Raw genomic sequence first — 27,910 nt, forward strand, 5'->3', positions numbered from 1 at the left:
GGAGCCTGGCGCGGAGGCAAGCTGAGGCAGGAAGGAAGGGTGAAGGGTAAAAACAGGGAATAGGAGACTGAGTGAGTGCATGCACCTATGCCTGGGTAAGGGGATGGCAGCTGAGGTTGCCCGGGGCCCCAGACTGCTAAAACGGGCACCAAACCAACTGGGTGCGAAAGCAGGAATGCGCGACCCCTACCGTGTCCGCGGCGGGTCCCGAGGCGCAGAGCGTCAGGGGCGGGGCGGAGTGGGGGCGGGGCCGGGGGGGGGGGTCGGCGCTTGCAGGGGGGCGGGGCCGGGCGGGGGAAGAGGCTGCTGCGCGGGTCCCGGCGAGGTGCCGACGCGCGTGGACCGCGGCACCCCGGCTCTTGGCGCTCGCGGCCCTCCGCCATGCCCTCCTACACGGTCACCGTGGCCACCGGCAGCCAGTGGTTCGCTGGCACCGACGACTACATCTACCTCAGCCTCGTGGGCTCCGCGGGCTGCAGCGAGAAGCACCTGCTGGACAAGCCCTTCTACAACGACTTCGAGCGCGGCGCGGTGAGGAAGCGCGTCTGGGACCGGGCTGGGGACACCCTGGACCCGTCGGGGGGGCGGGGGCCGTGACCGAGGCAGGGGGCGGGGGAGGGCGCCCGAGACCCGTTGGGGCGGTAGGGCCCGGGCTTGGGGAGTGTCCAGGACCCCGTCGGGACGGCTGGGACCCAAGTTCAGGGTGGGAGGCTTTGCAGAGTGAGGTCTGTAGGGCGCCGCGCTTCTCCCCTGGGAGCAGGAGAAGGTGCAAGGTCTGCTCTCCATTTCACAAATAGGTACCCCGAGGCTCTGAGAGGTCCCTAACTGGGCAAGTCCCGTGGGCAGCATTACTTGTGCCCCACTTCGTAGGGCTCCTTCCACAGGTCGTGGGGTGGGGTTGGAGAGTCGTGCGGGTCCTTGCCCGGCTGTGATGCCCAGATGGCACCTCGGAGCAGCCTCAAGCTGTGGTGAGAAAGCACAGATCTGGGGGTTCAGAGGCTGGGTTGAATCTGACTGCTAGTTCACTCTGCCCCCTCACTGGGCCTCAGTTTCCCCAAATGTCAAATGGAAGGGATGACTTCAGGCTGGTCTAGGAATCTGGGTGAACCCAAGCCCAGCTGGTGGCCCAGAGTGATACTAGCAGCTGTCTTCACACTTGGGTAGCTCACATCCTCAGGACAGGTCCCCAAAGGAAATCAGAAGGAAGGAACATGAGAACTTTTGCAACCTGGAGATCGTCTGACTCCCAAAAGAGTATACACTAGGGAACACTTCCACCCCAAGTGTGAGGGCTCAGTGCAAGAGGAAGGAGGGCTTCTCCTCTCCCCTTCTCAGTAGATACCCTGGAGCTGTGGGAGTCCACGGAGCAAAGGGAGCCCTGTGTACTGTACCTTGTGTCTGTGGTACCGAGTGCTATATAAGGCCCCATTTAGAAGCCAGCTCTTGACGCTGACCTGGGCATGAACTGCAGCCCTGTGGCTTTGTCTGTGACCATGGCAGCTCATGGTCCTTACCGAGCATTTAGTGACTCTCCCAGTCCACTGCCAAGTGCATAGGAAATGTTCACTGTATGATTATTGCGACAGTCCCAACATGCTGTAAGTAGGTACCCAAGGAATGTTCCCTTCCATCACCCACCAGTTCCTGAACTGGACCAAAAAGATTCAGACTTCACAAAGTTGTCTTTTTCACCACTTAGTTGATTATTAGGTTGAACCATATGAAAGTGCTCATAGTTGACAATTTTGAATAAACAAAACTGGGAATTTCATATGGTTCAACTAAATACTTCTTGGATAAAATTGATGAGTTCAGTTTTAGGCCTGTAGAGGCTAAAGTAAGTAAATAATATTCCGCTCCTTTTCCCAACTCCAAACTCAAAGTGGGCTTGATTCCTATCCAGGAGCCTCAGAACCTTGGGATAAGCCAACTTGGCACTTAGCCAAGTTCAGCATGTTAGCCTGGCTCAATTTCCCTTCAGGAAAAGTGAGGTGTTGAGTATAAAAACAACCATCTATTATTTGGTTTCCCCCGTTAGGGAACTGGCCCTGGGGACAGTGGTATAGGAGGACTAATGAGACATCCATTTGGAAAGATGACAGCTGCCATTTCTGAAGCACCTTCATTTATTTCCGTTAGTTCATGGATTCCCCTAACACCTCAGGAAGGAAGACAGGGGACAGACTACCCCCCCCCCCCCTTAATAGGCAGGTCGCAGTGGGCTCCATTGTCTTCTACACACACACACACACACACACACACACACACACACACACACACATACACATACAGCCCTGCCGCACAGGGCACCCCATGTGTGGCTTCTCCCAGGAGGAGACACTGTGGTGTGGCCAGAACAGGGTCATTGGAAGAGGGGTGAAAGCACTGTTCTGTTCATTATCGTCACCTTGGGAATTCATTCAAATGCCTCTATGACTAAACACCTCAGTGAGAGTCCCAGAAGCAAATTTCAGGAGAGGTTTGCGTGTCCCATTTCCATCAGGGTGAGAGAGGGTGAGCTGGGAGGGGCTGCGGTGCTACAGGGGAATCTGCTGGCTCCTAAAGTCTCTTTGAAAAAATCCACTTTTGAGAAAGTTCCTGTTGATGCAAAGTTACTCCACACTTTCTTGCACAGTCCAGAGCTACTTCCTCATTCTCCAGCTAGTGTCTCTTTAAGGACAGGCTTTCCCTATTGGGTAAAGGTAAAAAAGAAACCTTAGAGAAAATACTTGCTGAGAAGAATCGGCCTTCCCATTTTACTTGGAAAAGTGCTCCTATCATTATGGTTAACAACAATAACAACAACAACCATGAAGGCAGTGGATTCAGTCATTTCCAGGTCTTTGGCAGGTGAACTCCCACACTCCTCTATGCACAGTGCAGTCAAATGATAAGACTGATTTTGTTGTCAATAAATTGAGTTGCAGATTCCCAGTTACTCTCATCAGAGTTCTACATACCGATCCAGGTCAGGACTGGGAATTGAAGCCCTCTCCAAAGGGGAGGTTCTCCCTTAAATGGTCACACCCTCAGTGGCTCCCCACTGCCTGCCTGGGAAAGCCCAGACCATGGACCCAAACAGCCCAGAGACTGGCTGCCCCTCCATGTCTCTCTTGTTCTCTGGGGAGCAAATATCTGAGTGAAAATGGGAGGCTCACTTGCAAGTCAGTCTGCACAGATGCACGCCATCCCAGAGCACCTGCCAGTCACTTGGCCAGTCACTGCCAGTCACAGCGATGCCAAGAAAATCAGACAATCAGTTCCCACTACATTTGTGGCACAGCAGAAGGTTGAGGCTGGTCTTGCTGCTAGAAGGTGCCATTGCAGGCCATGTGCAGACTACCAGCCCGCCAGCTCCCCGGGACCGAGCAGCTCAGTGCCGTGTGCTGGCAGGCTCCAGATTCTAGGAGATGGGCAGGCACAGTGGCCGTGCTGGGCAACCCTTCCATGGCTTTTGGGGTGATCTGTGTATCTGTGGCCCTGATGACAGAGGGAGAGAAAGGAAGAGGGTTCAAGCGGTGCATTGGGTGTTCTACAGGCTGCAGGTTTGGGAAGCCCTGGACTCGGTGCCTCCCAAGGTACTTTCTAAGCCAGATTTTACCAATCCTTGAACTTTTCCCTCGATGGAAGAATCTAGAGTTCTCCGTGTGATAGTGAGGTAAATGGAGGGGAAAGGTGTTCATCCTGCATGTGACCCCATGCGTCTCTATTTCCACCCTCCTCCCACCAAACTGCCAGAGGAACCCCAGGAGGACTTCCTAAGAGGAATGGGAAGTTGGATATTTTCAGCAAGCCTCTTGGCTCTGAGCACAGTGAGCAGCTCACATATTGTGGTTACCAAAGATGCCAGACGCTTGTGGTTAGAAAGCAGAAGCCTCCTCCCTGTTCCCTGTGGCTTGGGCCAGGCCTTTGTGCTGGGATGGCACATCTTGGTCCCTAAGAGGTGTGCAAGCTCATCTGTGCTGCCAGAAATCACTGTCCTGCAGGTGAAAGAACCCCTCTACCGCACAGTGTGTCTTGTGGGAGAGCAGAATCCACAGGCGGGGTCCCGGAGGGCACTGACTCCCAGGCCTGCCTGAGGTCTGTATTGCAGTGTGCTAATGCCTGCGAAGAAGCCAGGAGGCCCCGGGGTGTAGGGTTGGGAGAGGAGTCCCAGTTAGGGGCTGGATCATCTGAAGAGCTGCGAGGAGAGGAAAGGAAGGGCACAGCTCTTTTGGGGTGACTTCTGGGGGTGGGAGAGAATAGAGACCCCCCTGATCTGAGGCATGAGTGGGCTAGCAGGAAGGTTCTGGTGGGACAAGAGGCCCAGTGTCCATTTGGAGAAGCAGAGTGGGCACTGAGTGACCCACAACTGGACATCTATAGGGCCCACCCCCCACTCCAGGCCTCACCTGCCAGGGAGATCGATAGAGACCTCAGCTCTCCCCTGGAGCCAAGACAGAAATTCCCACCAAACACTGGGAGTGGGCAGTGTGGGGCAGAGGGCAAGGCCAGCTTGTGTGACAGGAAAGCTCAGTCAGCCCCAGTCTTGAGGTCATACTCTAGCTCCAAAGTGACTGACCATGGGCCTCAGCAAATTGCTTTACTCCCTGAAGCTCTGTTTCTTCACCCAGCAAGGGGGGATAATGCCTAGCTTGCCGGACCATTGAGAAATCCAAATGACATGATGCCTGAGGGGCTCCTTTCTCCAAGGGTACAGGCAACTGGCTGCTGTATGCATCAGAACCAACCGGTCCTCCCTTCTGGACTCCTGAGGTCACTGCCTGTGAGCAGGAGTGAGCTAGCATGGGCTCCTTCACTGCGGCCCATCCCTGACTACACACAGCAAATTGAGTAGCCAGGAGTAGACGTGGGAGGAAGAAATTGAGCCCATGAGCTCACATCTCTTGGCTCAAAACCAGGAGAGAATTCCTGAGGGTAGAAGAAGGGCCGTGAGGCATTTTTGTTGTTGGCATTGCAGGCCAAGGAAAGGGAAGTCAGCATGCGGTGAGGCCTGGGCCCGGACAGCTGCTCCAGAGAAGTGGCTTTTCTGTGGCTCCAAGGGGCTGGCGGGGGCTGACAGTGTCTGTGGTATTGATGGCAGGGGTAGCAGGGAGAGGACGGCCATTCTAAAGTAAGAGGGGTCATGAACACCTGAGGCGGACACTCTCTTGGGAGGGACAAGCCCAGCACCTTGGAATAAAAAAGGAAGGGAGTTGGGGCCAAAGAAGCCTCTCCGGGACCGTGTGATTCTCAGACGGAGGGCTAGATGTCCAGCTGGGGGTGGTAGCCGAGGAAGAGATGGAGCAGCTTCTCTGAGGGAGGGGACAGTGGAGTCTCCAGTCGCTGTGGCCCAGTGACCCACAGATGCCCTAGGATGGCGTGCATCTAGGCAACTTCGCTTGCAAGTGAGCCTCCCCATTTTCACTCAGTTGTTTGCTCCCCGGAGAACAAGAGAGACGTGGGGTGGCTGTGCCAGAAAGATCTGGGTTAGAATTCCATCTCTGACAATGAATAGCTGACCTGGGATTTAGTAAGCCTCAGTCTCTTCATCGGTGACACGGTCACGACAGCCCTCGTCCTGACATCGTTAGGAGGGTCTATAGCAATCGTCAGCAAGCTATTTGCGAGCTGCAGAGGGCTGCCCTTCGTGCGAGGGCCAGTGTGCCCCCTGCAGCCCTGTCGGGTGGAAAGGCTAGCAGCCCCCCTGCCCTCATCATGAGCAGGGCAGCTGAAGAAGCCCCTCACCCGGCACGGCCCAGCAGAGGCACCCCTGCCTGGAGCCTCCGTCTCCTCTGAGCCGCGTGCAGATCACAGAATGTCCTTCTCTGAGCAGCGCCGTCCATCGCTTACTCACCAGACCTCCATCTCCATAAGGGCAGAACCCAGGACTTGCCTCTGTCTCCCCGGGTGCAGCACGGAGCCTTACCGAGGGCAAGCATTCGGCAGACATCTAGGCTGGTGATACAAAGGCTCAGGAACCCCAGACAACCTCATTCGCCTTTTTTTTTTTTTTTTTTTATCCTTTCAGGTGGATTCTTACGACGTGACAGTGGATGAAGAACTGGGTGACATCCAGCTGGTCAAAATCGAGAAGCGCAAGTACTGGCTCCATGATGACTGGTACCTGAAGTACATCACGCTGAAGACGCCCTGCGGGGATTACATCGAGTTCCCTTGCTACCGCTGGATCACCGGCGAGGGCGAGATTGTCCTGAGAGATGGACGCGGTGAGTGGCCCAGGCCCCTTCCACTTCCTGAGCTTCCCAGGAACTCCTTCCTCAAAGGAATGTTTTCGTAGGAATAATGATAGCGCCGCTGTGTGCCTCCGTGTGCCTGCGGAGGTGCGACCTTCCTCAGGGTGCTAATAAGCCCCGTGCTAAGAGGGTGCAGGGAGAGGCCCCCGGCCACATGCTCAGCAGTGTCCTCCCTCTGGGCTACAGTCCTTCCGGGGCAAGCTTATGACCCCCTTTTTGTCAGAGGGTAACTACAGTCCCTAGTAGCAAATACCTGTGGGACGTCCCCCTAGAGGGGCCGCTCTCCAGGTAAGTTCTCCAGTCCTCCTCTCTGTGAGGTCACAGTGGGGCACGGGCTCCAGGGCAACACGCATAGGCCTGGGAAGGGAAGAAGTCGACCAGGAGTGCCCCGAGTGGCAGCCTAGAGGGGCCATGGCCAGGCCTGGTGGTCACGGTCACCAGTTGTTAAACCTAAAGTCCCACATTTTGCTAAAAAGAGAAGAGTACCTAAAGTCGGCCCTCTTAAGCAAGACCCTTGAACGTGCCAATCTGGCACTTCCTCGGGAGACCACTCCCCATAAGAGACGGGCAGCTGGCCTGGTGTGGAGGAGCAGAGAGAGGAACAGATGGCAGAAGTCAGCTGAGGCCACTCTGTCCCTCGGAATGGCTCCCCGTTGTGCACTAACCTGTAAGCGTGTGGGAATCAAATCCATGCCTCGGCGAAGTTCTATCTGACTTCACGTTGTGGCCCTTCAGTTTGTTCACACTTTAAACCCAGAACAAGATGTCTCCAAATCTGTGCACCACTAGAAAAGTGAGGGGGAACACAGGTGCAGTGACTTCCCCTTCACAGAGGTCCGGCAGGGTAGGCAAAATGGAAGTGATGATTAACCCCATTTTTTGGCTAAGAAGATCAAGACAGAGGAGGAAAAAGTTCTCTACCTAGTGTTCTTAAACTGCCAGGCCACGTCCCTTTCTTTCTTTCTTTCTTTCTTTCTTTCTTTCTTTCTTTCTTTCTTTCTTTCAGAGAGAGAGTGAGCAGGGGAGAGGGGCAGAGGGAGAGAGAGAATTTTAAACAGACTCCATGCTCAGTGTGGAGACCAGCACATGGCTCGATCCCACCACGCTGGGATCATGACCTCAGCCAAAATCAAGAGTCGGACGCTCAACCAACTGAGTCACCCAGGCGCCCCCTCCCATTGTTTCTGACATGGAATTTAAGAAACCAATTTCCAAAAATATTTCTGAACGGAATGATTGGAGCTAGAAAGATTTTTGTTCCCTGACCTCACAGAAAAAAAAAAAATCACCAAATTCACTCTGTCTTGTGGCCAGAATGTGAACAGTTGTGGACAGGGCACTTCTCTTTCTCTAGTATCAGAAAAACACTAGCTCCAAGTCTCTCCCCTGCCCCTCCCACCAGGGGTCTTGGTTGTGCGGTCCTTCTCCCCACAGACCCCGCATCCCTTTCTAGCAAAAAACATATGGCATATTCAAATGAGGATGTTTAGAAAAGTATAGGCTAGGAGGCCTGGGTGGCTCAGTCGGTTAAGCATCTGGCTCTTGACTTCAGCTCAGGTCATGATGTCACAATTTGTGGGTTCAAGCCCCACATCAGGCTCTCTGCTGACAGCACGGAGCCTGCTTGGAATTCTCTCTCTCTCTCCCCCTCCCCTGCTCATGCTCTCTCTCTCTCCCTCCCTCTCTCTCTCAAAGTAAATAAATAAACATAAAAAAAGAAAGGTGTAGGCCAAACTTGGTTTACTCTGTGTATTAGTTTCTAGGACTGCCATAACAAATTACCACAAACTGGGAAGCCTTCAAAAAATATACGTTGAATTTTTTTTTTAATATTTAGAATTTATGGGTTTGGGATGAATTATTTCAAAATTGATTGTATTGAGACTTCCTAGGTGGTGACTATAGTTGATAATACCATACTGTATATTTGAAAATTGCTAAGAGGACAGATCTTAAAAGTTCTCATCAGGGGAGGTGGGCGGGGGATGGGTGAGATAGGTGATGGGGATTAAGGAATGCGCTTGCTGTGATGAGCACGGGGTAATGTGTGGAAGTGTTGAATCACTACATTGTACACCTGAAACTAATGTTACACTGTTCAGTGGAGTGAAAATAAAAATTTAAAAGTTCTCATCACAAGAAAAAACAAAGAAAGAAAGATGTAGACCATTAGCACTGCCAGTCCTGGTGGGGTGAGGGGAGGGGAAGAATGCCAGAATAATCCAGATGGGGAGTGTCCTAGAGACAGAGCCCCCTTGGGAGTAGCTGTGGCCCCTAGTAGAGATGCAGACAGCAGGGAGACACTACGAGAGGACCTGGGGAATAAATGTCCTCTCCTCACTCTCCAGTGCCCTCCTCTCTCTGGTCAGGGCTCCCAGGGGCTGAACCCAACTCAAAGCCCATTGATGCAATTCATTCAAATCGAGGACAAGATCAGGGACCTTCAGGGACAGGATGAGGTGAAGGGTAGATTCTGAAGAGGCACATGGAAGCTGCCCATCCAGCATGTTTCACTTATCAGTTGCTGTGTAACAATCTCTGTGGATTTAAACAGCCATTTCATTTTTTCATCATGGGATGGAAATTTGGGAAAGGTTCAGCTGGGTGGGTTGTCTGTGAGCCACGAAGCATCAACTGAGGACGATGGGCTAGAAGGCTCCCTTTGAGGACGGTTCCTTTCTCACATGTCTAGCACCTCAGGGCTCCATGGCCTCTCTCTCCACCTGGAAGCTCATTCTGGAAGCCTTCTCCATGGAGTTGGGCTTCTCACGGCTTGGCCCTCACAGGGTAGTTGCACTTCTTATGTGGTGGCTGGCTTCTAAGAGCGAGTATTCCAAGAGACAGAAAGTGGAAGCTGCCGGTCTCTTCATGTTTGGGCCTGGAAACTGTCAGGGGGTAGTTTCTACCTTATTCTGTTGGTCCAAGCAGTCACAGAGCCCATCCAAACTCAAAGGGGACATAGATCCCACCTGTCAATGGAAAGAATGTCAAAGAATTTATGGCCATCTTTAATCCACCCCATGGCACAATGACCAATCCTTTGGACAATCCGGAAATGAGGGGACCCTGCCCTTGAGCGACATGGTAACCTCTGCAATCTAATGCTCCACCACTGCACCTGGGGTGAACATAAATGTCAGAGGGCTATCACTGTGGTCCCAGGGATCAAGAGCACCTATGTGAAGAGACAGCTTCATTAAGGCACTCATGTCAGTCTTTTGGAATCTACCTCCCTCTCCAGAACTCTGGGGCATTCAGTCTAGGCTTTGTCACCTGCTGTGTTCCCAAAAGTTCCATCAGTCACTGGGGTAGATGTCCGGCACCCTCAGGGCCAGGAGAAATGGAGCTGACAGCTTTTTTTTTTTTTTTTTTCCCAACGTTTTTTATTTATTTTTGGGACAGAGAGAGACAGAGCATGAACGGGGGAGGGTCAGAGAGAGGGAGACACAGAATCAGAAACAGGCTCCAGGCTCTGAGCCATCAGCCCAGAGCCTGACGCGGGGCTCGAACTCACGGACCGCGAGATCGTGACCTGGCTGAAGTCGGACGCTTAACCGACTGCGCCACCCAGGCGCCCCATGGAGCTGACAGCTTTTGAGACTTGGTATGTGCAGTTCCAAGTTCCTTCTGAAATTGAAGACTCAATGCCTCAGAGCCAGGTACCTGACAAATAAGCTAATTCTTCGAGGTGGATTAGAGATGATGAATGTCGAGTGCCTACAACAGTGTCCCCTACAGCCAATGGCAGCTGTTGTCAGTTAATATTCATCTTGCCTTCAGTGGCCTTAACCCTGCCACCCGCTGGATGGCTTAACATCCCCACTGGAGAACAAAGAGGTGCCCCATTGATCTTCCTCTCTGGGCCCCAGTTCCAAGCCCTGGACTGGAGCTTCCTCAGCCAGAAGGTGCTCTGAGTGTGGGCTAGGAACTGTTAGCTGTTGGTCTGTAAAGAGGTGGGTACCGAGACTGAGAGTAGGCATTTACAAACTTTTATAGCAACTTGCAAGAATTATTCTATGACCATTGCATCTTATAACAAAAACAGGGTTTATGCTTTGAATGTCCTTGGTTTGTTTTTTATTTCTTTTCTAGTAGTTAAGTTTTATTGTAGTTTACAGAAATATCAGTCTGTGATTAAACGGAAATTTTTAAAACCACAGAGAGCTGGAGAAGCACTATTATAGGAGATGCTCTGGAATCTTGGTAGGAGATGCTCTGGAATCTTGCTAGTCTGGGCTCCCACTGTGTTCACTGGCTTTACCCTAAATAACAGTATAAAGGGTAGTCATGAGCTGGCTTCTCCTGCTCTAAAGGCCCTGAGCAGCTTGACCTTGACTTTAGCCACTTGCCCCACTCCTGAGATGAGAGACAAGAGACCTTTGAATCTGGGCTTAGGGGGAGGAAGAGGAAGCCTAGGTCCATCATGATTGTAAGGACAATAATGTTAGTCATTGTTCCCACTTACTGGGTGCCAAGCATTGTGTGAAGTGCTCACTAAATCCCTACCATAACCCTGACATTGGCATTATCATACCCATTTTACATGTGGGGAAGCTAAGGCAACTTGCTACATACACTGTACCTTCCAGAGAATCATTGGCCTGCCCCCATAAATCCTGATGACCACCAAGCCTGGCTCATGAATGTGGACATGATTCTCAGAGCTCCAAGGTGCAGGGCCCCCAGCTTGCCGAATGAGCAGGCAGTAAGAGGGGGCACTGGATTTGTCTTTTATAATAGGCTAAGAGCATGGATATGAGTCTTGTGTTGAAAATCCACTCATTCAGTGTGTGACCTTGGGCAAAGTTCAAAGGCAAAGCTATTCAACCTCCCTAAGCCCCAGTTTCCTATACATGAACTGGGGAAGTGTTCAGAGGCTTAGATGATGCATATAAAGATGATGCATGGGCAGGTGTGTGAGGGAAACCTGAATATTGGACATTGTTACCGTTCTTCCTGTGGCTCTTCTCACACCTGTCCTTTCCTCACAGCAAAGTTGGCCTGCGATGACCAAATTCACATTCTCAAGCAGCACAGACGTAAAGAGCTGGAAACACGGCAAAAACAGTATCGGTGAGTTATGACGTCAGACCAGACAGCCCTGAATGAACTCTGCCCACAGCGCATGGCTGACCACTGCTGGTAAGCAATGGCCAGGCCACCAGTGCCCTGTAGTGCTCCTCGATCCCCAAGATCCACTTGACCTCCACTGTCCAGGCAGAGATGGTAAAGTGCATTATGGAGAAAACTGTGGGGAAACCATATCAGCATCTAGGGGGAATGGGGCAGCAAAAGCTTGGATTTACATTAATGTTCTTTCACCTCCTATTGTAGTGATTACCCCCTCACTTTTTATGTCTTCTGGTAATAATTCTATTGTAAAAGTGATAAATAATCTCCAAAAAATTGGCAAATCTTTAGCTAACAGACCAAGAAAAAAAGAGGGAGGGAACTCAAATTTTTTAAAGTAGGAGAGAGGGAGCATCAGTACCCACCTCACACAAATTAAAATGTATAAAAGGGAATACTATGGACAGTTGTATACCAACAAATTAGATAACTTGAGTGAAATGGAGAAGTCCTAGAAAGATAGGAATGACCAAAACTGACTTAAGAATAAATAATTTGAGGGGCGCCTGGGTGGCGCAGTCGGTTAAGCGTCCGACTTCAGCCAGGTCACGATCTCGCGGTCCGTGAGTTCGAGCCCCGCGTCAGGCTCTGGGCTGATGGCTCGGAGCCTGGAGCCTGTTTCTGATTCTGTGTCTCCCTCTCTCTCTGCCCCTCCCCCGTTCATGCTCTGTCTCTCTCTGTCCCAAAAATAAATAAAAAATGTTGAAAAAAAAAAAAAAAAGAATAAATAATTTGAATAGAACAATCACAAGCCAAAAGGTCGAATCAGTAATTTTGAAACTTCCCACAAAGAAAATCCTAGGCCCAGATGACCTCACTGATTAATTCTACCAAACGCTTAAAGAATTAGTACCAATCCTGCATAAGCTCTTCCAGAAAATGCAAGAGGAGGGAACACATCCCAGTGCATTGAATGAGATCGGTGTTATACCAAAATCAGGCAAAGACATCGTAAAAAAACTATACACCAATGTCTCTTATGGATATAGATGTAAGCATTTTCAACAAAATACTAGCAAACTGGATGCAACAGCATGTAAAAGATATACAATATAGGATTTATCCCAAGTGCGCAAGGTTGGTTTAATATCCAAAAATCAATTAATGTAATGCACCATATCAGTAAAGAACAAAGAAACACATGAGCATCTCAAAAGACATATTAGAGTGCATTTGACAAAATCCAACATTCTTTCATGATTGAATAACGCTAAAAAAAAATAGGAATTAAACAGAAATTTCTCAACCTGGTAAAGGGCACCTATAAAAAAACCTTACAATTAATATCATTTTTTTTAACATTTATTTATTTTTGATGGGGCGCCTGGGTGGCGCAGTCGGTTAAGCGTCCGACTTCAGCCAGGTCACGATCTCGCGGTCCGTGAGTTCGAGCCCCGCGTCAGGCTCTGGGCTGATGGCTCGGAGCCTGGAGCCTGTTTCAGATTCTGTGTCTCCCTCTCTCTGCCCCTCCCCCGTTCATGCTCTGTCTCTCTCTGTCCCAAAAATAAATATTTTTGAGAGAGAGAGAGACAGAGTGTGAGTGGGGGGAGGGGCAGAGAGAAAGGGAGACACAGAATCCAAAACAGGCTCCAGGCTCTGAGGTATCAGCATAGAGCCCAAGGTGGGGCTTGAACTCACGAACTGTGAGGTTGTGACCTGAACTGAAGTCGGAAGCTCTACTCAGTCAGTGGAGCTGGGTAGGTGTCCCCGGTTCATATCGTTCTTAATGGGAAATGACTACATGGTTTCCTCCTAAGATCCAGGAACAAGATAAGGATGTCAGCTTTTGCCACTTCTGTGTAACATTGTACTGGAGATTCTAGCCAGGGCAATTAGGCAAGAGGGGAGAAAGGGCACCCACGTTAAAGAGCGATAAGTGAAACCACTGCCATTCACGGATGAAATGATCTCGTATGTAGAAAATCCTAAGACGTTCACCAAAAAAAAATTTTGGAACTGATAACCCAGCAAGGTTGCAGCATAAAAGACTAATATACACAATTCAGTTGTGTTTCTGTATGCTAATAATCAATCTGAAAATAAAGATAACAAAACAGTTCCATGTGCAGTAACATCAAAAGGAATAAAATATTTATGAATAAACTTAACAAAAGAAGTCTAAGACTTACACAATGAAAACTACAAAACATTGCTGAAAGTAATTAAAGAAGACCTAAATAAGGTGAAAGACATCTTACATTCACAGACCAGAGGACTTAATATTATAAAAATAGCAGTACTCCCCAAAGCAGTGTGCATATTTAACACAATCCCTATCAAAGTCTCAGCTAACTTTTTTGCAGAAATTGACAAGATGATCCTAAAAATCATAAGGAAATGCAAGGAACTCATAATAGTCAAAATAATCTTGAAAAAAAAAACTTGGGGAACTCACAGTTGCCAATATCAGAATTACTACACTGCTGTGGTAATTAAAACAATCGTGGTATTGGCATAAGGTTAGATATATAGAGAAATTAAATAGAATTGAGAGTCCAGAAGTTAGCCCTTGCATTTATGGTCAGTTAATTTTCAACAGAGGCAGCAAGACAATTCAATGGAGAAAGGATAGTCTTTTCAACAAATGGTGTTGGGACAACTGACTAGCCACATGCAAAAGAATGAAATTGGACCCTTACCCCACATACAAAAATTAACTTAAAGTGGATCAAATACTTAAACGTAAGAGCTAAAACTAAAACATTGAAAAAGACAGGGGTAAACTTTCATGGCCTTGCATTGGCAAAGTATTTTTAGATATGACAACAAAAGCTTAAACAACAAAGGAGAAATAGATAAGCTCATGTTATCAAATTTTAACTTTCATGCTTCGAAGGATACCATCAAGAAAGTGAAAAGACAACTCACAGAATGGGATGAAATATTTGTAAATCATGGATCTGATAAGGGACTTGTATCCAGAATATATAAAGAGCTCTTACAAATCAATAATAAAGACAAATAATCCAATTTAAAAATAGAGAAGGATCTGAATAGACATTTTTCCAAGGAAGATATATACATGATCGATAAGTCCATGAAAAGATGCTTGACATCATTATTCATTAGGGAAATGCAAATCATTACCACTTCACATTTACTATGAAAGTCAGATAATAACAAAAGTTGTGAGGATGTGGAGAAATCAGAACCTTCATACACTCCTGGTAGGAATGTAAAATGTGCAGCTGCTTTGGAAAACAGTCTAGTAGTTACTCAAGTTGTTAAATCAAGAGTTGCTAGATAATCCAGCAGTTCCACATCTAGGCATATGCCTAAGAAAACGAAAATATATGTCCGCACACAAACTTGTATATGAATGTTTACATTATCCATAAGAACCAAAGGTGAATACAACCCAGATGCCCATTAACTGATGAATCTGTAAATAAAATGTGGTATGTCTATACATGGAAACTATTTTGGCCATAAAAAAAATGAAGAAGCACTTCTCCAGAGAAAATATATGGCCCACAAGCATTTGAAAGGATGCTCAACATCATTAATCATCAGGAAAGTGCAAATCAAAATCACAGTGAGATAGCATGTCACACCCGCTAGGATGACTAGAATCAAAAAGAGAAAGTGGAGCCCGCAAACCTTTTTGGTAGAATATAAAATGGCACAGCCACCTTGAAAAACAGGTTAGCAGTTTCTCAAACCTTTTTTAATTTTTTTTTTATTTTTTAGAGAGAGAGGGGGAAGTCAGGGAAGTGGGGCAGAGGGAGAGGGAAAGAATCTTAAGCAGGCTTCTCACTCAGCATAGAGCCCGACATGGCACTCGATCCCACGACCCTGGGATCATGACCTGAGCCAAAATCAAGAGTCAGATGTTCAGCCAAATGAGCCACCCAGGTGCCCCACAGCTTCTCAAATCTTGAACAGACTTCGTACTAGCAGTTCTATCCCTTTTTTCTTATTGTGCATGGTGGCTACACAAGAGTAATGAAAATAGGTTTCTACACACACACACACACACACACACACACACAAGCTTTATATAAATATTCATAGCAACATCACTTATAATAGCCCAAAGGTGGAAACAACATAAATTCCATTACCTGATGAATGGATAAACAAAATGTGGTATATTCATATAATGGAATGTTATTTAGCATTAAAAAGAATGAACTATGGATACATACTAAACCATGCATGAACCTCAAAAACATTATGCTAAAGAGGAAAGTCATTTACAAAACACCACATACTGTATGACTCTACTTTATGAAATGTCTGGAACAGGCAAGTCTGTGGACACAGAATAGTAGACTGTTGGTTGCCCAGGACTGGAAGTTGGGGATAGACACGGACAGTGACTATTAATAGGCACAAGGTTTCTTTTTGGGGTGAAAATATCCCCAAATTAGACTTTGGTGAAGCCTGCACAATTCTGTAAGTACACTAAAAAACTTCATCGGATACTTTTAAGGGGTGAATTTTATTGTATGTAAATTACAACTCAATATAGCTGTTTTTGGAAATAACACATGATCTAGAGCACTCATCTAGAAAACGGTGGTCAGTGGGCTATATTCAGCCTATAAATTTGTTTCATGGTCGCTGTGGAGTTCTGAGTAAACAGGGCCCAGGTTTCCTCAGTCCAATACCTGTCCACTGTCTGTGTCAAGGCATCTTTCAGGTCCTACTTTGGCCTTTGTAGACCTTGAGTCTGTGACTCCTTCCAAGGGAGAAGAATGGATGGACTCATGCTAACCAGTCAGCATGGTTACCTGGGCTATGGCGAGGCTCTTGGGGAGTGATGACCATGACACCTTTCCACGTATTTCTCTGTGGTGTAACTTCCTACAAAGAGTATGCAGTATGTCAGGCTTTTTTAATCCAATAAAGCAAAAGAAGGGTAGTCAATGACCTGCTGCTATGCAGAGCAACATAGGCAAACCTCACAAGTACAGTGTTGGGTACCGGAAGTGAGGCACACCGTGTCTGACCAATCCATAGAGTTTGGAAGTCTGTTGTTTAGGGACAGTTACATAGCAGTGGGACAATAGACAACAGCAAGGAAATGATTCTCATAAAAGGGAGGACAGTGATCAGGGGAGGCTAAGCGGGAAAGCAGGTGCGGTGTGGGGATACTGGTAACATTCTGATTCTTGATCTGGATGTTGGTTGTTATACAGATGTTTTGTGCATTTTTCTCCATATGTGTGCATACATATACATATCCACACATACATACATGTGTTTCTATGTTTGATTTCATAATAAAATTTTAAAATAAAATTTTTATGTCTTTATATCAGGTGAAGGAGGGTAATCTGATTATACTTGAGTAATGTTAAAGATTTATGAATTTGTGGTTTATTTTAAAACTTTCGTGTGTGAGCCTCTGGGCTCAGACACCATGTGATGCGTTCTGGGACTTTTGTGTTTGGTGCAGTGCACAAGGCGTTGTCCGAAAGCTCTGCACCACCATTCCCATCTTAAAACATTGTTATTTCTCAGCTCCTTCTTCAGCTTTCCTCCCCACTTCAGCCCCTACAGTGAGCATCCCATGTGCGTTTGGCCTTGTGGAAAGAAGGAACCCTAGTCTGCAGTGACATTAAACAGCTTGCAGAGAATCAGGCTAGTTTGTGTCCTGTTAGGAGAGTGGACAGGAAGTTTTATCAGTTCCACTGTCATTCAGACTAAGATGTTAATGGCAGATAAATTAGTCTTACAGGCATGTTGTCTTAACGCAGTATTTTCCAAAGTGTGCCCTGGAGCAGCGGCCCCATAACTTTCTCCCCGTGGTGAGACAAGTTTGGGAAACTGTTCATCACCTCCTCCTCCTGGAGGTTCCTGATGCACATAAGCAGTGAGAATTCTGAGAAGTTCTGGGGTAGTGGACTGTGGTTAATTTTTTTTTTCCCACCCAGTGTTTCCCAAGAGAGTTGGACATACAATTCTTAACATCTCACAGAACAAGTACTCCTTGGAGCACCCTTTGGGAAGTACCCCTTTATTAGGGAGCAATGGATTCAGTGGTGTGTTTGTTTCACCACCAGGGACAGGGCTTTGACAGGGTCTAGGGAGATGGGGCCAAGGGCTTTTCCAGTGAAATAGTTATCCCTCTTCTTAGATCTAATCGTCATTGTTTCTTCCTCCTTCCACTCATCTGCCCTCTTCAGACGCCCTCCTCTGCTTCCGTTCAGGAAGCACTGAACTTTGCACCGTCTGCATAATCTAGGAGTTCCTCTTTCACACGAACTCTCGAGCTTCCAGATGAGAGTTGGAAGTAAAGTAAGAATAGTCTCCAATCTGTCAGGGAGCTGCAAGCCCAGCTGGCCTTCGTCCCTCAGTCAGCCTGGAAGGGAAGTGGAGAAGCCCACGCAGGTCATAACGCCCTGACCCCATTCTTACTGTGACCGTATGCACCTGGCTGGTGTGCGCACACACACAGCAGCGGATAGAGTAGTGGTTTGTAACCTACAGCGTTTGATCATTTTGTGACTTGCTTTTTTTCACTCGTCATTCTGTTTTGAAGGGCAGCCGGTTGACACAGACAGGTGTCATCCATTCACTTAGCTCCTGTATAGCACACCATTGCACGAACAAACCACCAGGCTCACCCACTCTCCTGCTGATGGACATGTAGACCGTCTTTAATATCTGGCTGTCACAAGCCACACCAGAGTGAGCTCTCTCATCTGTCTCCTGGTGCTCTTATGGAAGAATTTCTCTAGGGAATATTCTTAGAAGTAGACCTGCAGGATAGCAGACCACACTGTGAGTTTTCTAGATATTACCACTGGGGTTCCAAAGGGGTTCTGCCAGTGTTCACCCCTAGCAGCTGTTTCTTAGGGTTGCACTTTCCCTACATCATTGACACACTTTGCATCTTGAGACATTCTCATTGGTGTCGGTCTGATGTGTCTGAAATAGTATCTCATTGATTTCCTCATTCTTACATTGCCACATATTTCTCGCTGTATGTGAATTCAGCCATTCCCCTGTTGTTTGCTTCATGTGTGTGTGTGTGTGTGTGTGTGTGTGTATTTGGCATTACCAACAGTGTGGCAGGAGGCAACCTCATAACAAGCAGCTTGATGTCCTGGTGATTTCATTACTGTCAATTTCCAGAACTCACCTTGCTGGGTCAAATTAGCAGTTTCATTTTTAAAAGTACTAACAAAAATCCTTTCTCACAATGTTATAGTAATTTTTGGTGCAATTTTCCAGTTGTATATGTATATATATGACATACCTGATCATGTCAATCTTTTATATTTTTGACAATCTAAAAACCCCTAAATTGGACCCCATGGTTGTTTTAATCTGCCACTGGTGAGTTAAGCCTCTGTGCATTGCCTCTTCTTTGAATTGTCTGTTTATATGCTTCATTTTTCTGTGTCCTTGTGATTATTCATCTAAAGGAGCCCTTTGTGTGTTCGGATAGCACCTTTTCGTTATGAGTATGGTATATGTCATTTGTCTACTGTTGCTTGTGTCGCAGATTTTAGTTCTTTATTTTCTTAACTATATGTATCGGTTTTCCTTTATAACTTTTGGGTTTCCTGCTTTACGTAACAAGGCCCTCCCCACCCCTGTGTTACATAAATATACCTATATTTTTGTCTAACTTTTACAATTTAGTTTTTTAACATTAGGCTTTTAACTCACCTGCCATGTATTTTTATACATGATGTGAAGTAGGGGGTCAAACATCCCGGTGTCACTTATTACATAACACACTCCTTCCTACTGCCCAGGGATGATGCCCATAGCACACAGAGCTGGCACAGCCTGGTGGGATGTGCGTGGGCTCTGCAGCCAGTTTCTGAGCTCCACTCCCACTTACTCCATCCTGTTGTTTGGTCTCTGTGTGCCTCCTTCCTCCTCTCCCTCTCCCCCCTCTTCCGCCCTCCCCTCTCCCCCTCCTTCCTCCTCCTTCCTCCCTTCTCCACTTCTCCTCTCCCCCTCCCTCCCCCTCCTCCTTCCTCTCCTCTCCACCTCCCTTCCTCTCCACCTCCCCCTCTCCCTCCCTCCCCTTTCCCCTTCCCTCCCTTCTCTCTCCCCCTCCCTCTCCCCTCCCTCCCCTCTCTCCCCACACTTCTTTTTCCTTCCCTTCTCCCTTCCATCCCCTCCCTCCTTCCCTCTCCCCCTCCCTACTTTCTCTGTTTCCCTCCCTCCCTACCCCCACAGTCTTCTCTCTCTTTGACATTTTAATATGTAATAAGTATATATCAATACATGCCCTTTTCCCCTTTCTTTCTACCTAGGACTTACTCAGAAAATTGAGGTCTTTTCAACTTAAGAAGGTTTTTCTCTTATTTCTTGATTTTTACTTCTCTCTATATTCCTCTCTCTCCTTTTGGACTTCTTAGTCTCTGCATATTAAATCTTCTAGGTCTGCCTTTCATGTCTCTTGTGTTTTCTTTTAAGTTTTTATTTTAATTCCAGTTAGCTAACATACAGTGTCATATTTGTTTTAGGTACACAGTATTCATCACTTCCATAAAACACCCGGTGCTCATCACAACAAGTGCCCTCCGTAATCCCCATCATGGCTTCCATTTCTTTGTGTGTTTGCTCTGTATTTGTGTTATGTTTTCTTCCATTTTGTACAGAGCAGTACCTGGCACATGACAGGTGCTCAGTAATTACTTCCTTAATGAATACATTTTGTGCAGGAAACAAATTAGATCTCACAGTGACTCTTCTCTTTTCCCATTTCTCTGTTGAATTTTCAATTCAGAAATCATGTTTTGTGGCCGCAGAAGGTCTTTTTAGGGGCACCCGGCTGGCTCAGTCCGTAGAGCATCTGACTCTTGATCTCAGGGTTGTGAGTTCAAGACCCACGTTGGGCATGGGGTCTACTTTAAAAAAAGGAAAAAAAAGAAAATCTTTTTACATTCTACTGTATCTCTTTAACACTTCTTTTTTTAAGAAATTAAATGTCTTTAAAAAAGAAATTAAATGTCTTTTTTGCATCTTCATTTCCTCTGCCTGGCGTGTTCAACTCCCTGTGGAGTGTGATTTTTTTTCTTTGCCTATTTATCTACGGGCACGAAGATCTTTGGCCCCTGTGCAGGTCAGCCTGTCAGCTGTCTCAGGTAGCAGTGGCCTGCAGTGGAAGGGACACAGGTGTCTGGTGGAGAGCTGGCAAACCGCACAGTCTCCACGCACTGAGAGGCGGTAGGTAGTCCCCAGACCACGGAAGGTGGGCACTTCCATCCATTAGTGCTGCCAGCTTCAGGAGGTGGGGGGGGGACAGCAGTGGGGCAGGAGGTTCCAAGAAAATCAATTATTTTCTAAAACAAAGGGGGAAAAAATCAGTAGATTAGTTGACATTGTACACTTGTCTACATTTTATCAGAGTTGGTGTTAATACAAACAACAAATAGAGAAGGTTTTCTTAAAGCCCAGGAAAATGGAATACTGTAAGTAAACCAACAGTGATAAATGACAGTGCCATGCAACAGAAAATGTTTCTCAAAATGCATTTGCTCCGGGCGACCATACCTAGCTCCTGTTCGCCTCTTGTGGTCCCAATGGGAGTCTTACCTGGCCAACAGGACAGCATGAAAAACCATGGGGATTTTGGGGACAGTAATAGCACAAGATGATATTAAAGGGACTCCAGACTTTTTCATGACCTCAACTCTCAGTGCTTTACTTTCTGTTGTGAGAAAGGTTTCAGAAGAGGAGAGTTAGGAATACAAGTGAAAAGCTGTTAACCCAGAATGTAAATTTTGATTTTTAAATAAATGCAAGATCGTTTTCCCTGCCCTAAAGGAACAGACACTTTGGGTTAGTTTTGGTTTTGCCGTAAGAAAAAAAACAGCAAAATTTAAAAAACAAAATGTAAGTGCCCAATGCTGCAGGATAAGTTTCAAGGACACCGGTATCTGAAAATGTGGGCTGGATACAGTGCATGGCCTGTCTTGGGGGGGGGAGCTATTTTGATTTTAACAGTCACTAAACCTGCCTCTGGTGGCAGTCTGTGTCCGAAGTCCAATCACCGTGCTGCCCTGGACACCTTACTTGGAAGACGTGCCCACTGTCCCCTTTCCCCAGCCACCACACACAGTCCAGGGGCACGTTGACCGAGCTGGTGGGACACCGGCTGTTCAGTTCAGCCTGGAAGTGGAGCGGCCTCAACCCTTTCTACCTCCGGTGACCAGCAAGGCAACTCTGTGCCGAGGGAGACAGGCAGTTGAATGTCCCGTCAGATCCGTGAGGTCTTCTGATGCTTCCTTTTCAGCTTCCTTTTACGCAGTGGCGCACACCTACTGCACTCGCCACTCCTCTGCTGTGAGCCCAGTCTCAGGTTCAGGGGACCTCACACCTCCTGCTGTGAAGCTCAGGGCACAGCAAAGCAGGCTACTGCCGGACCCCGGGAGGGGTCCCAGTACGTCACGGATGCACACTCAGCTATAACGTCTCGGCCTGACGGAGGGCACATCCTCAGACCGCAGGGGCAGGCTTTAGTCTGAGGGGCCAGCCCAAAGGCCAGGCATTTTACACAGTTTTCTTCTTTTTATTCATGCTCAGATGGATGGAGTGGAACCCTGGCTTCCCCTTGAGTATCGATGCCAAATACCACAAGGATCTACCCCGAGACATCCAGTTTGATAGTGAGAAGGGTGTGGACTTCGTTCTGAACTACTCCAAAGCGTGAGTTTCCAAGAACCTAAGGATGCGGGGCAGTCCCTCCAGGGGCCAGGGCCGCGGATGGAACCCTCAGTCCTTTCCTTGTGGGAGCTCTGGGCTGGGGAGCAGCTCAGCTGGTCTTCCCAAATCACTTGATTGTATCCGATGTGCAGCCGCAGGGTAGCCTGTATCTAAACCAAGTTATAACCTGGATGGCTCCAGACACCCAACATAGCTCTGTTGTCAGCCCAAGGTAGAGGTCTTTACCTGGAGTGCCCACCCCACCCATATCTCATCCCCCTATAGCCGATTCGGGGTTGGAGAGGGTCCACGCTGTCCCCTGGATAGAAGGGCTCTGCGGTAGTAATGGCCACCACGCCTGTGCTGATCGCTGACACCCATCCCCCCGGGTTGTCTATCACAACAACCCCTTGAGGTAGGCACGATTATCCTCCCTTTGGAGTTGAAGAATCTGAGGAATAAGGAAGTCACATACCTTGCCCAGTGGCTCCTGCTAATAAATGGCAGAGACCCAAGTTCTGTGCTCCTTCTTTGCAGTTGAATAATGGCAGGGCTTTTAAAGTGTGCCAAACCCTGAGACTCCTTGGGTGCTTGTTAAAAACAGGGAGCCCCAGCCCCGTCCCAGGGCTAGTGGAGGAGCCTTTGAAGTTGTACTTTAACACTCTGGGGAGTTCCCACAAGCATACAAATCTAGAAAACTCTCCATCCGTGGTTCTGCCACCTGATGGAGCCATAGAATGCCCTGTGGAGCTTCAGCACTTCTTGGTGCCAGGCCAGCCCCACAGCCAGGATGAGAGTCTCCCGGGACGGGGCCCTGGCCTCAGGTAGGCATATCCTGGGGCGACATTTGCTCAGTGCCCAGCTGCTCCCCTTGAGAAGGGCGTCTTCTGGTCAGACTTCTGAAAGGTAAGCACAAGAGACCACACTCAGGCCTGTGCCAAAGTCTTCTTCCTCTGGACACTTTGGAAGCACTCTACACACACACACACACACACACACACACACACACACAGCCTCACAGCCTCACAATCAGCCTCTGTAAGGAACCCCCTCACATTAGCAAGGCCGTTTGCACTGGTGTCCCTCAGGCTGCCTGAGAGGGAACAAGTGGTAGGGGTCTAACACTTAGCAAGCCTCTGCCAAGGGCCGGGCTCTTAGGTGTGGGCATTTTCTACTAGAATCATCTGTTTTCACTTTCACGGCCACTCTGGGAGGTAGATACTGTTCTTGAACGCTTCCAGGTAAATAACCTGGATCCAGATCAAGGAATTTGCCTAAGGTCATTCAGGCAGAAATCGGCAAAACCCGAATTTGCATTCAGATCTCTTTGGGTCCAAAGCTGGGGATTTTTTCCCCTGCTACAGTTGGGACCAACTGGGGAGAAAAATTAAAACCCAACATCTGGACTAGTAATGCAGTAGTACCCAACATCTGGTTCCCTGGAAACATCAGGGCAATTAAACATCTGATTTCCCACCCAGGGATCCCCAAAGGCAGGTGGCTTTGGTAGGGCAGAGCCCTGACCAGGATGGTGCAAGCAGGACAGAAACGCCTTCTGAGAGGGGCAGTTTGAAGAGAAAATGATAAGGATGGAGAGGCAGCGAGGTCAGAGGAGAAGATACTGCTTTGGGGAATCATCCCACCTCTACTTAGTGATGGGGAAGGGATGGATGGTGGAGTGATGGTGGGTGGATGGATGGATGGATGGATGGTGGGTGGAGGGGTGGATGGAAAGAGGGAGGGAGGATGGAAGGAGGGCAGAAGAGTGGACGGTTGGTGGAGAAATACCTGGAGGGTGGATGGATAGATGGTGAGTGGGTGGATGGACGGTGGAGTGAAGGCCAGGCTGTGCCTTTCTTATGTCTGCTCAGTGTTCCTGGAATTAATTGTCATCTTTGTACCTCCGGAGCCTAGCACAGCAGCTGCCACAGAATAGGTGCTCAGTAAACTCTGTCAAAATGGGAGTCTGACCCCACTGGCCTCTGACCCCTCAGGGGCCTTTGTTACCACCTCATGGGCCCTCACTTCACACACACACACACACACACACACACACACACACACACTCTCTCTCTCTCTCTCTCTCTCTCACACACACACACACACACACACACACAATTACCTTTCTTCTCTCACATGTCCCATCCTAGAAGTGTGTTTAATATTACTTCCATGCTGCCTCGGCCCAGCCTGTCCTGCCCAAACTGTTAAACCAGCATCTGTAGCCCACCTCTACCTATATTTTAAAAGCTCCTGGGGGGATTCCAGTGTGCAGTCAGGGTTGAAACCGCTGGCCTCAATGCCTCCCTTGGCCTCATCCTCCACTCAGTTGCATGTGGGGTGACGTCTATTTCCTGGGGTCTCCGAGTGCATCTCCTTCCCTCCCAGCTCTGTCATCTCTCCCTGGGACATTCAGGAACATCCTTCGACCTGCTTCCCCAGGATCCATCCCACACAGCAATTGGAAGTTCATTCTCAAGCACACATACAGTTTTTTGGAGGCTCCTTCTATAAGGGCAAATCTAATTCTTTTACTCCTCCATCTAAAATCCCTCAGTGATTACCCCAACTACAGGCGAGAGTCCAGACCTCTCTGCCCAGCTCCCCTGCCCTCTCCCTTGCCCCCAGATACAGGGGACACTTTAGCCATGTGCGCCCAGCACCAGTTTGCAGGGCATCTTCTTGCCCTTGCTTTGCATGAGCTATTTCCTCCACCTTGAACACCATCCTTCCTTTCTTGGCCTGGAGAAATCCAACTCCTCATTTTTAAGGACTTGGATGAGGTGACCCTTCTCCAAGAAGTGCCTAGAAGCCCCTAGGCCTGAGTGAGGTCTCCTCCCCTGTGCTCCCCAGCACTGGCCACACAAACCACCGTTTCTCCAATGACACATCGACCCACCTTTCTCCACGTCTGCCGTGTAACTTGGCCCCTTGAGCTATGGACTGTTTGGAAGGAACACAGCTAGGAAATCTTGAGATGGGCCCTCAGCCCCTCCTGGTACAGCACAGCTGGCCACATCAGCTAAGCCTCACTTCTGCTGGCTAAGGACCATGAGGTTCTAGGAAGGAGATAAGAGATGTGTCCCTGCATTCGAGGAGAGCACAGCCTGAGCCAAGGGGACTAGACCTCAGGGAGGTAGCTCAAAGCACCCCACCCCCACCCCAGGGAGATGAAGGGTGCATGGGAGAGGGCTCTAGGCCAGTGGAGGGTGATCTTGGGAAGCTAACATCTCTGAGCCTCAGTGTCTCACCCACAGCTCCTACTCAGGGTCGTTGTGAGAATATAATGGGGCTATGTGTCAACCCTGCACAGAGAAGTTTCTCCCTAAAAACAGCATTAATTTCCATCCATTTTTGGTAATGGGGTCAGGCCAGCCAGGACCTGGCTGAGCACCTGCCCTCAGATCGGCCTCTCCCCTCAAGGACTCATAGAGGGACCGTCACTCTGTCTGGTGTTACCTTGTCACGGAGTCCAGGAAGGCTTCACAGTAGAAGGGCATCTGACTTGGCCTTGTCACCGGCCAGGCACACAGGCAGGGGCCTAGAGGGATGGGACAAGGATGCTCTGGCAAGGTCAGCTCTGGGCAGAGGTCAGCTGTGGCTGGGCCTGCTCACAGAACCGAGTGAGTTGTGACATTTCCTGGGGGCATCAAAGCAGGAGCAGCTTGTATGTTTACTCACTGTTTGCAGCCCCGGAGTTCGATTGCAGGAGGTTGGGTTGGCAGGCTGATAAGGGAATGTACCTTTAAAGGAAATTGAGAAAAAGAGCTTCCTTCCTGGTAAGGTAGAACAGTGCAGAAATATGACTGAGTTCTGGGAGAGGTGACCAGCCTGGTGCCAAGACCAAGGTGCTCGACCCTTACCCACTGTGCATTTCCTGCCAGATGAGACCAGGTGGAGGCAGCTCCTTGAAGGAGCGTCCTTCTCCCCAAAGTCACAGGGGCACCTCGCCGTAAGCACAGACATCTTCCTGGGGACCGGGGGGAGCACGGTTACAGCCTTCATGGACTGCTCTGGACCTGCATTTGCAGTGCTCAGTGAGAAACAGGGAGACGGGCGAGAAGTCAGAGCCACGTTGCAGAAGTGTGGCCTGGCAGCCTTTGAGGGCCTGACGAGAGAGCCCAGAGGTGGGGAAGGGGCTGACTGAAGACGGGGAGTGGGAGAGCAGGGAAGAATGTAGGATGTCGTGTGGATGGACCCGGGATCCCGTTGGAATTCATCAAAATGGGGAGAGACTGAGGGGGGCACCCAGGGCATCCTTGACGTGTGCATCTGGGTTATTGGGCAAATGGAGTGATCATTACAAAGGGAAGCTGATGAGGGGGTGGGGGCACCTTGGTGGCTCAGTCGGTTGAGCAACCGACTTCAGCTCAGGTCACGATCTCACAGTTCCTGAGTTTGAGCTCCACGTTGGGCTCGGCGCTGGCAGTGCAGAGCCTGCTTGGGATTCTCCCTCTCTCTATCCCTCCCCTACTTGTGCTTTCTTTCTCTCTCAAAATAAATAAGTAAACTTAAAAAAAAAAAAGGGAAGCTGGGGTGGGGAAGAAGCAGGGGGTAGATGAGTTCAGCTTAGGGGCATTGCTGAGGTTGAAAGCCCCAAGCAGCCTCTGGAGGTGCCGTCCAGGCTCAGGGCCGAGGGCCAGAGGCTTTGTGCCAGGGAGGGGCCGGGGGGAGTGTGGTCTGACAGCTGTAACCCCATTACCCCCTGCTCCCGGCCCCCTAGACAAGTCTCTGCAGCTTGTTTGGAGACCAGGCAAAATCACATGTATGGCAGCTCCTTGAGGGGAGTTGGTGGTGAAAAGAAGGGATCAGGTGTCTGAGATGAAGAAGGTCAGGAGCCTAGAGGGGATAGAGGGGATGAGTGGATGGGGCAGAGTTCCAGAGCAGGAGGCTAAGAGGGGGAGCAGGGTGGTGAGGCCTGGGGTGGGGCCGTTCGTTTCTCCAGAAACCAAAGCCGTGATGGGTTCTGTGCAGGAAGAAGACCCCACGCCCTCTTAGTGTCACCCCAGCTCAGAAACAAGTCGGCTCCACGTGACCAAAGCACTCAGAAAATAGTGTTCTTCCGTTAACTTCACAAATGCTACCCAAAAGCCCCTGATCTGGGAAATTTTAAAAGCCGTGTATGTCCTCCTTCTAACTGATGTCTGGACGTCTATATATCAACCCTGTTTACCTCTATCAAATTTTGTTAGACAATCAGACATGCGTCCCATTGGAAGATAAATATGTTGGGGAAATGTGGGGGGGGGCAACCTCCCACCTAAAAGGCAGACAACCTGGGGAATTTTAATTATATTTGCTAAAGTAGCATTTTGTTGTTGTTGTTGTTGTTGTTGTTGTTAAAAATGGATCATAAAAGGGGCGCCTGGTGGCTCAGTCGGTTGAGTGTCCGACTTTGGCTCGGGTCATGATCTCGCAGTTCGTGAGTTCAAGCCCCACACCGGGCTCTGTGCTGTCAGTACAGAGCCTGCTTTGGATCCTCTGTCCCTCTCTCTCTGCCCCTCCCCCTGCTTGCACTCTCTCAAAAATAAATTTAAAAAAAATTTTTTTAAAAAGGATCATAAAAGAAGATATAACAAAACATTAAGTATGGTTTCCCTAAAAAAGGGTGTGTTCGGCCGTCAGATTACTTTGGAAGACCTTGCAACGTCTTCAGCAGTGGTTCTCAAACCGTAGCTTGCAGCAGAATTCTCGGGGCGGGGTGGGGGGGTGCGGCTTGTTAAAAATCTGGATTTCTGGGCCCAACCTCCAGAGTTTCTGATTCAGGGGGTCTGAGGCAGGGCCTGAGAATCTGCATTTTTAACAAGGTCCCATGCATGCTGATGCTGTAGGTCTTGGGACCACTGAGAACCCCTGCTCTCCAGGACTGTTAGGCCTTGACAAATCCTGGTGTAAAGAAATCTGTTTAAGGTCCCTGTGCTCTC

General features: G+C 48.7%; 1 protein-coding gene and 1 long non-coding RNA gene across 2 annotated transcripts in view; one reads left to right on the plus strand and one right to left on the minus strand.

Moving 5' to 3' along the window:
* The first annotated feature begins 290 nt into the window (after window positions 1-290).
* Window positions 291-27,910, plus strand: part of ALOX5 (arachidonate 5-lipoxygenase) — a 50,345-nt gene continuing 22,725 nt past the window's right edge. The window contains exons 1-4 of the mRNA XM_060642135.3: window positions 291-531; window positions 6,011-6,209; window positions 11,228-11,309; window positions 21,867-21,989. Of these exons, the coding sequence (XP_060498118.1) occupies window positions 382-531; window positions 6,011-6,209; window positions 11,228-11,309; window positions 21,867-21,989 (554 nt within the window). The 5' untranslated portion in view covers window positions 291-381. The remainder of the gene's footprint in view (window positions 532-6,010; window positions 6,210-11,227; window positions 11,310-21,866; window positions 21,990-27,910) is intronic.
* LOC144613173 (uncharacterized) lies at window positions 2,109-6,016 on the minus strand. The gene is made up of 2 exons (XR_013550497.2): window positions 5,503-6,016; window positions 2,109-2,689 (listed from the first exon to the last, which is right to left on the minus strand). It is a non-coding gene; the product is annotated as an uncharacterized LOC144613173 (long non-coding RNA).

Source organism: Panthera onca, chromosome D2, assembly GCF_046562875.1.
Source record: "Panthera onca isolate mPanOnc1 chromosome D2, mPanOnc1 haplotype 2, whole genome shotgun sequence".
NCBI classification, from domain to species: domain Eukaryota; kingdom Metazoa; phylum Chordata; class Mammalia; order Carnivora; family Felidae; genus Panthera; species Panthera onca.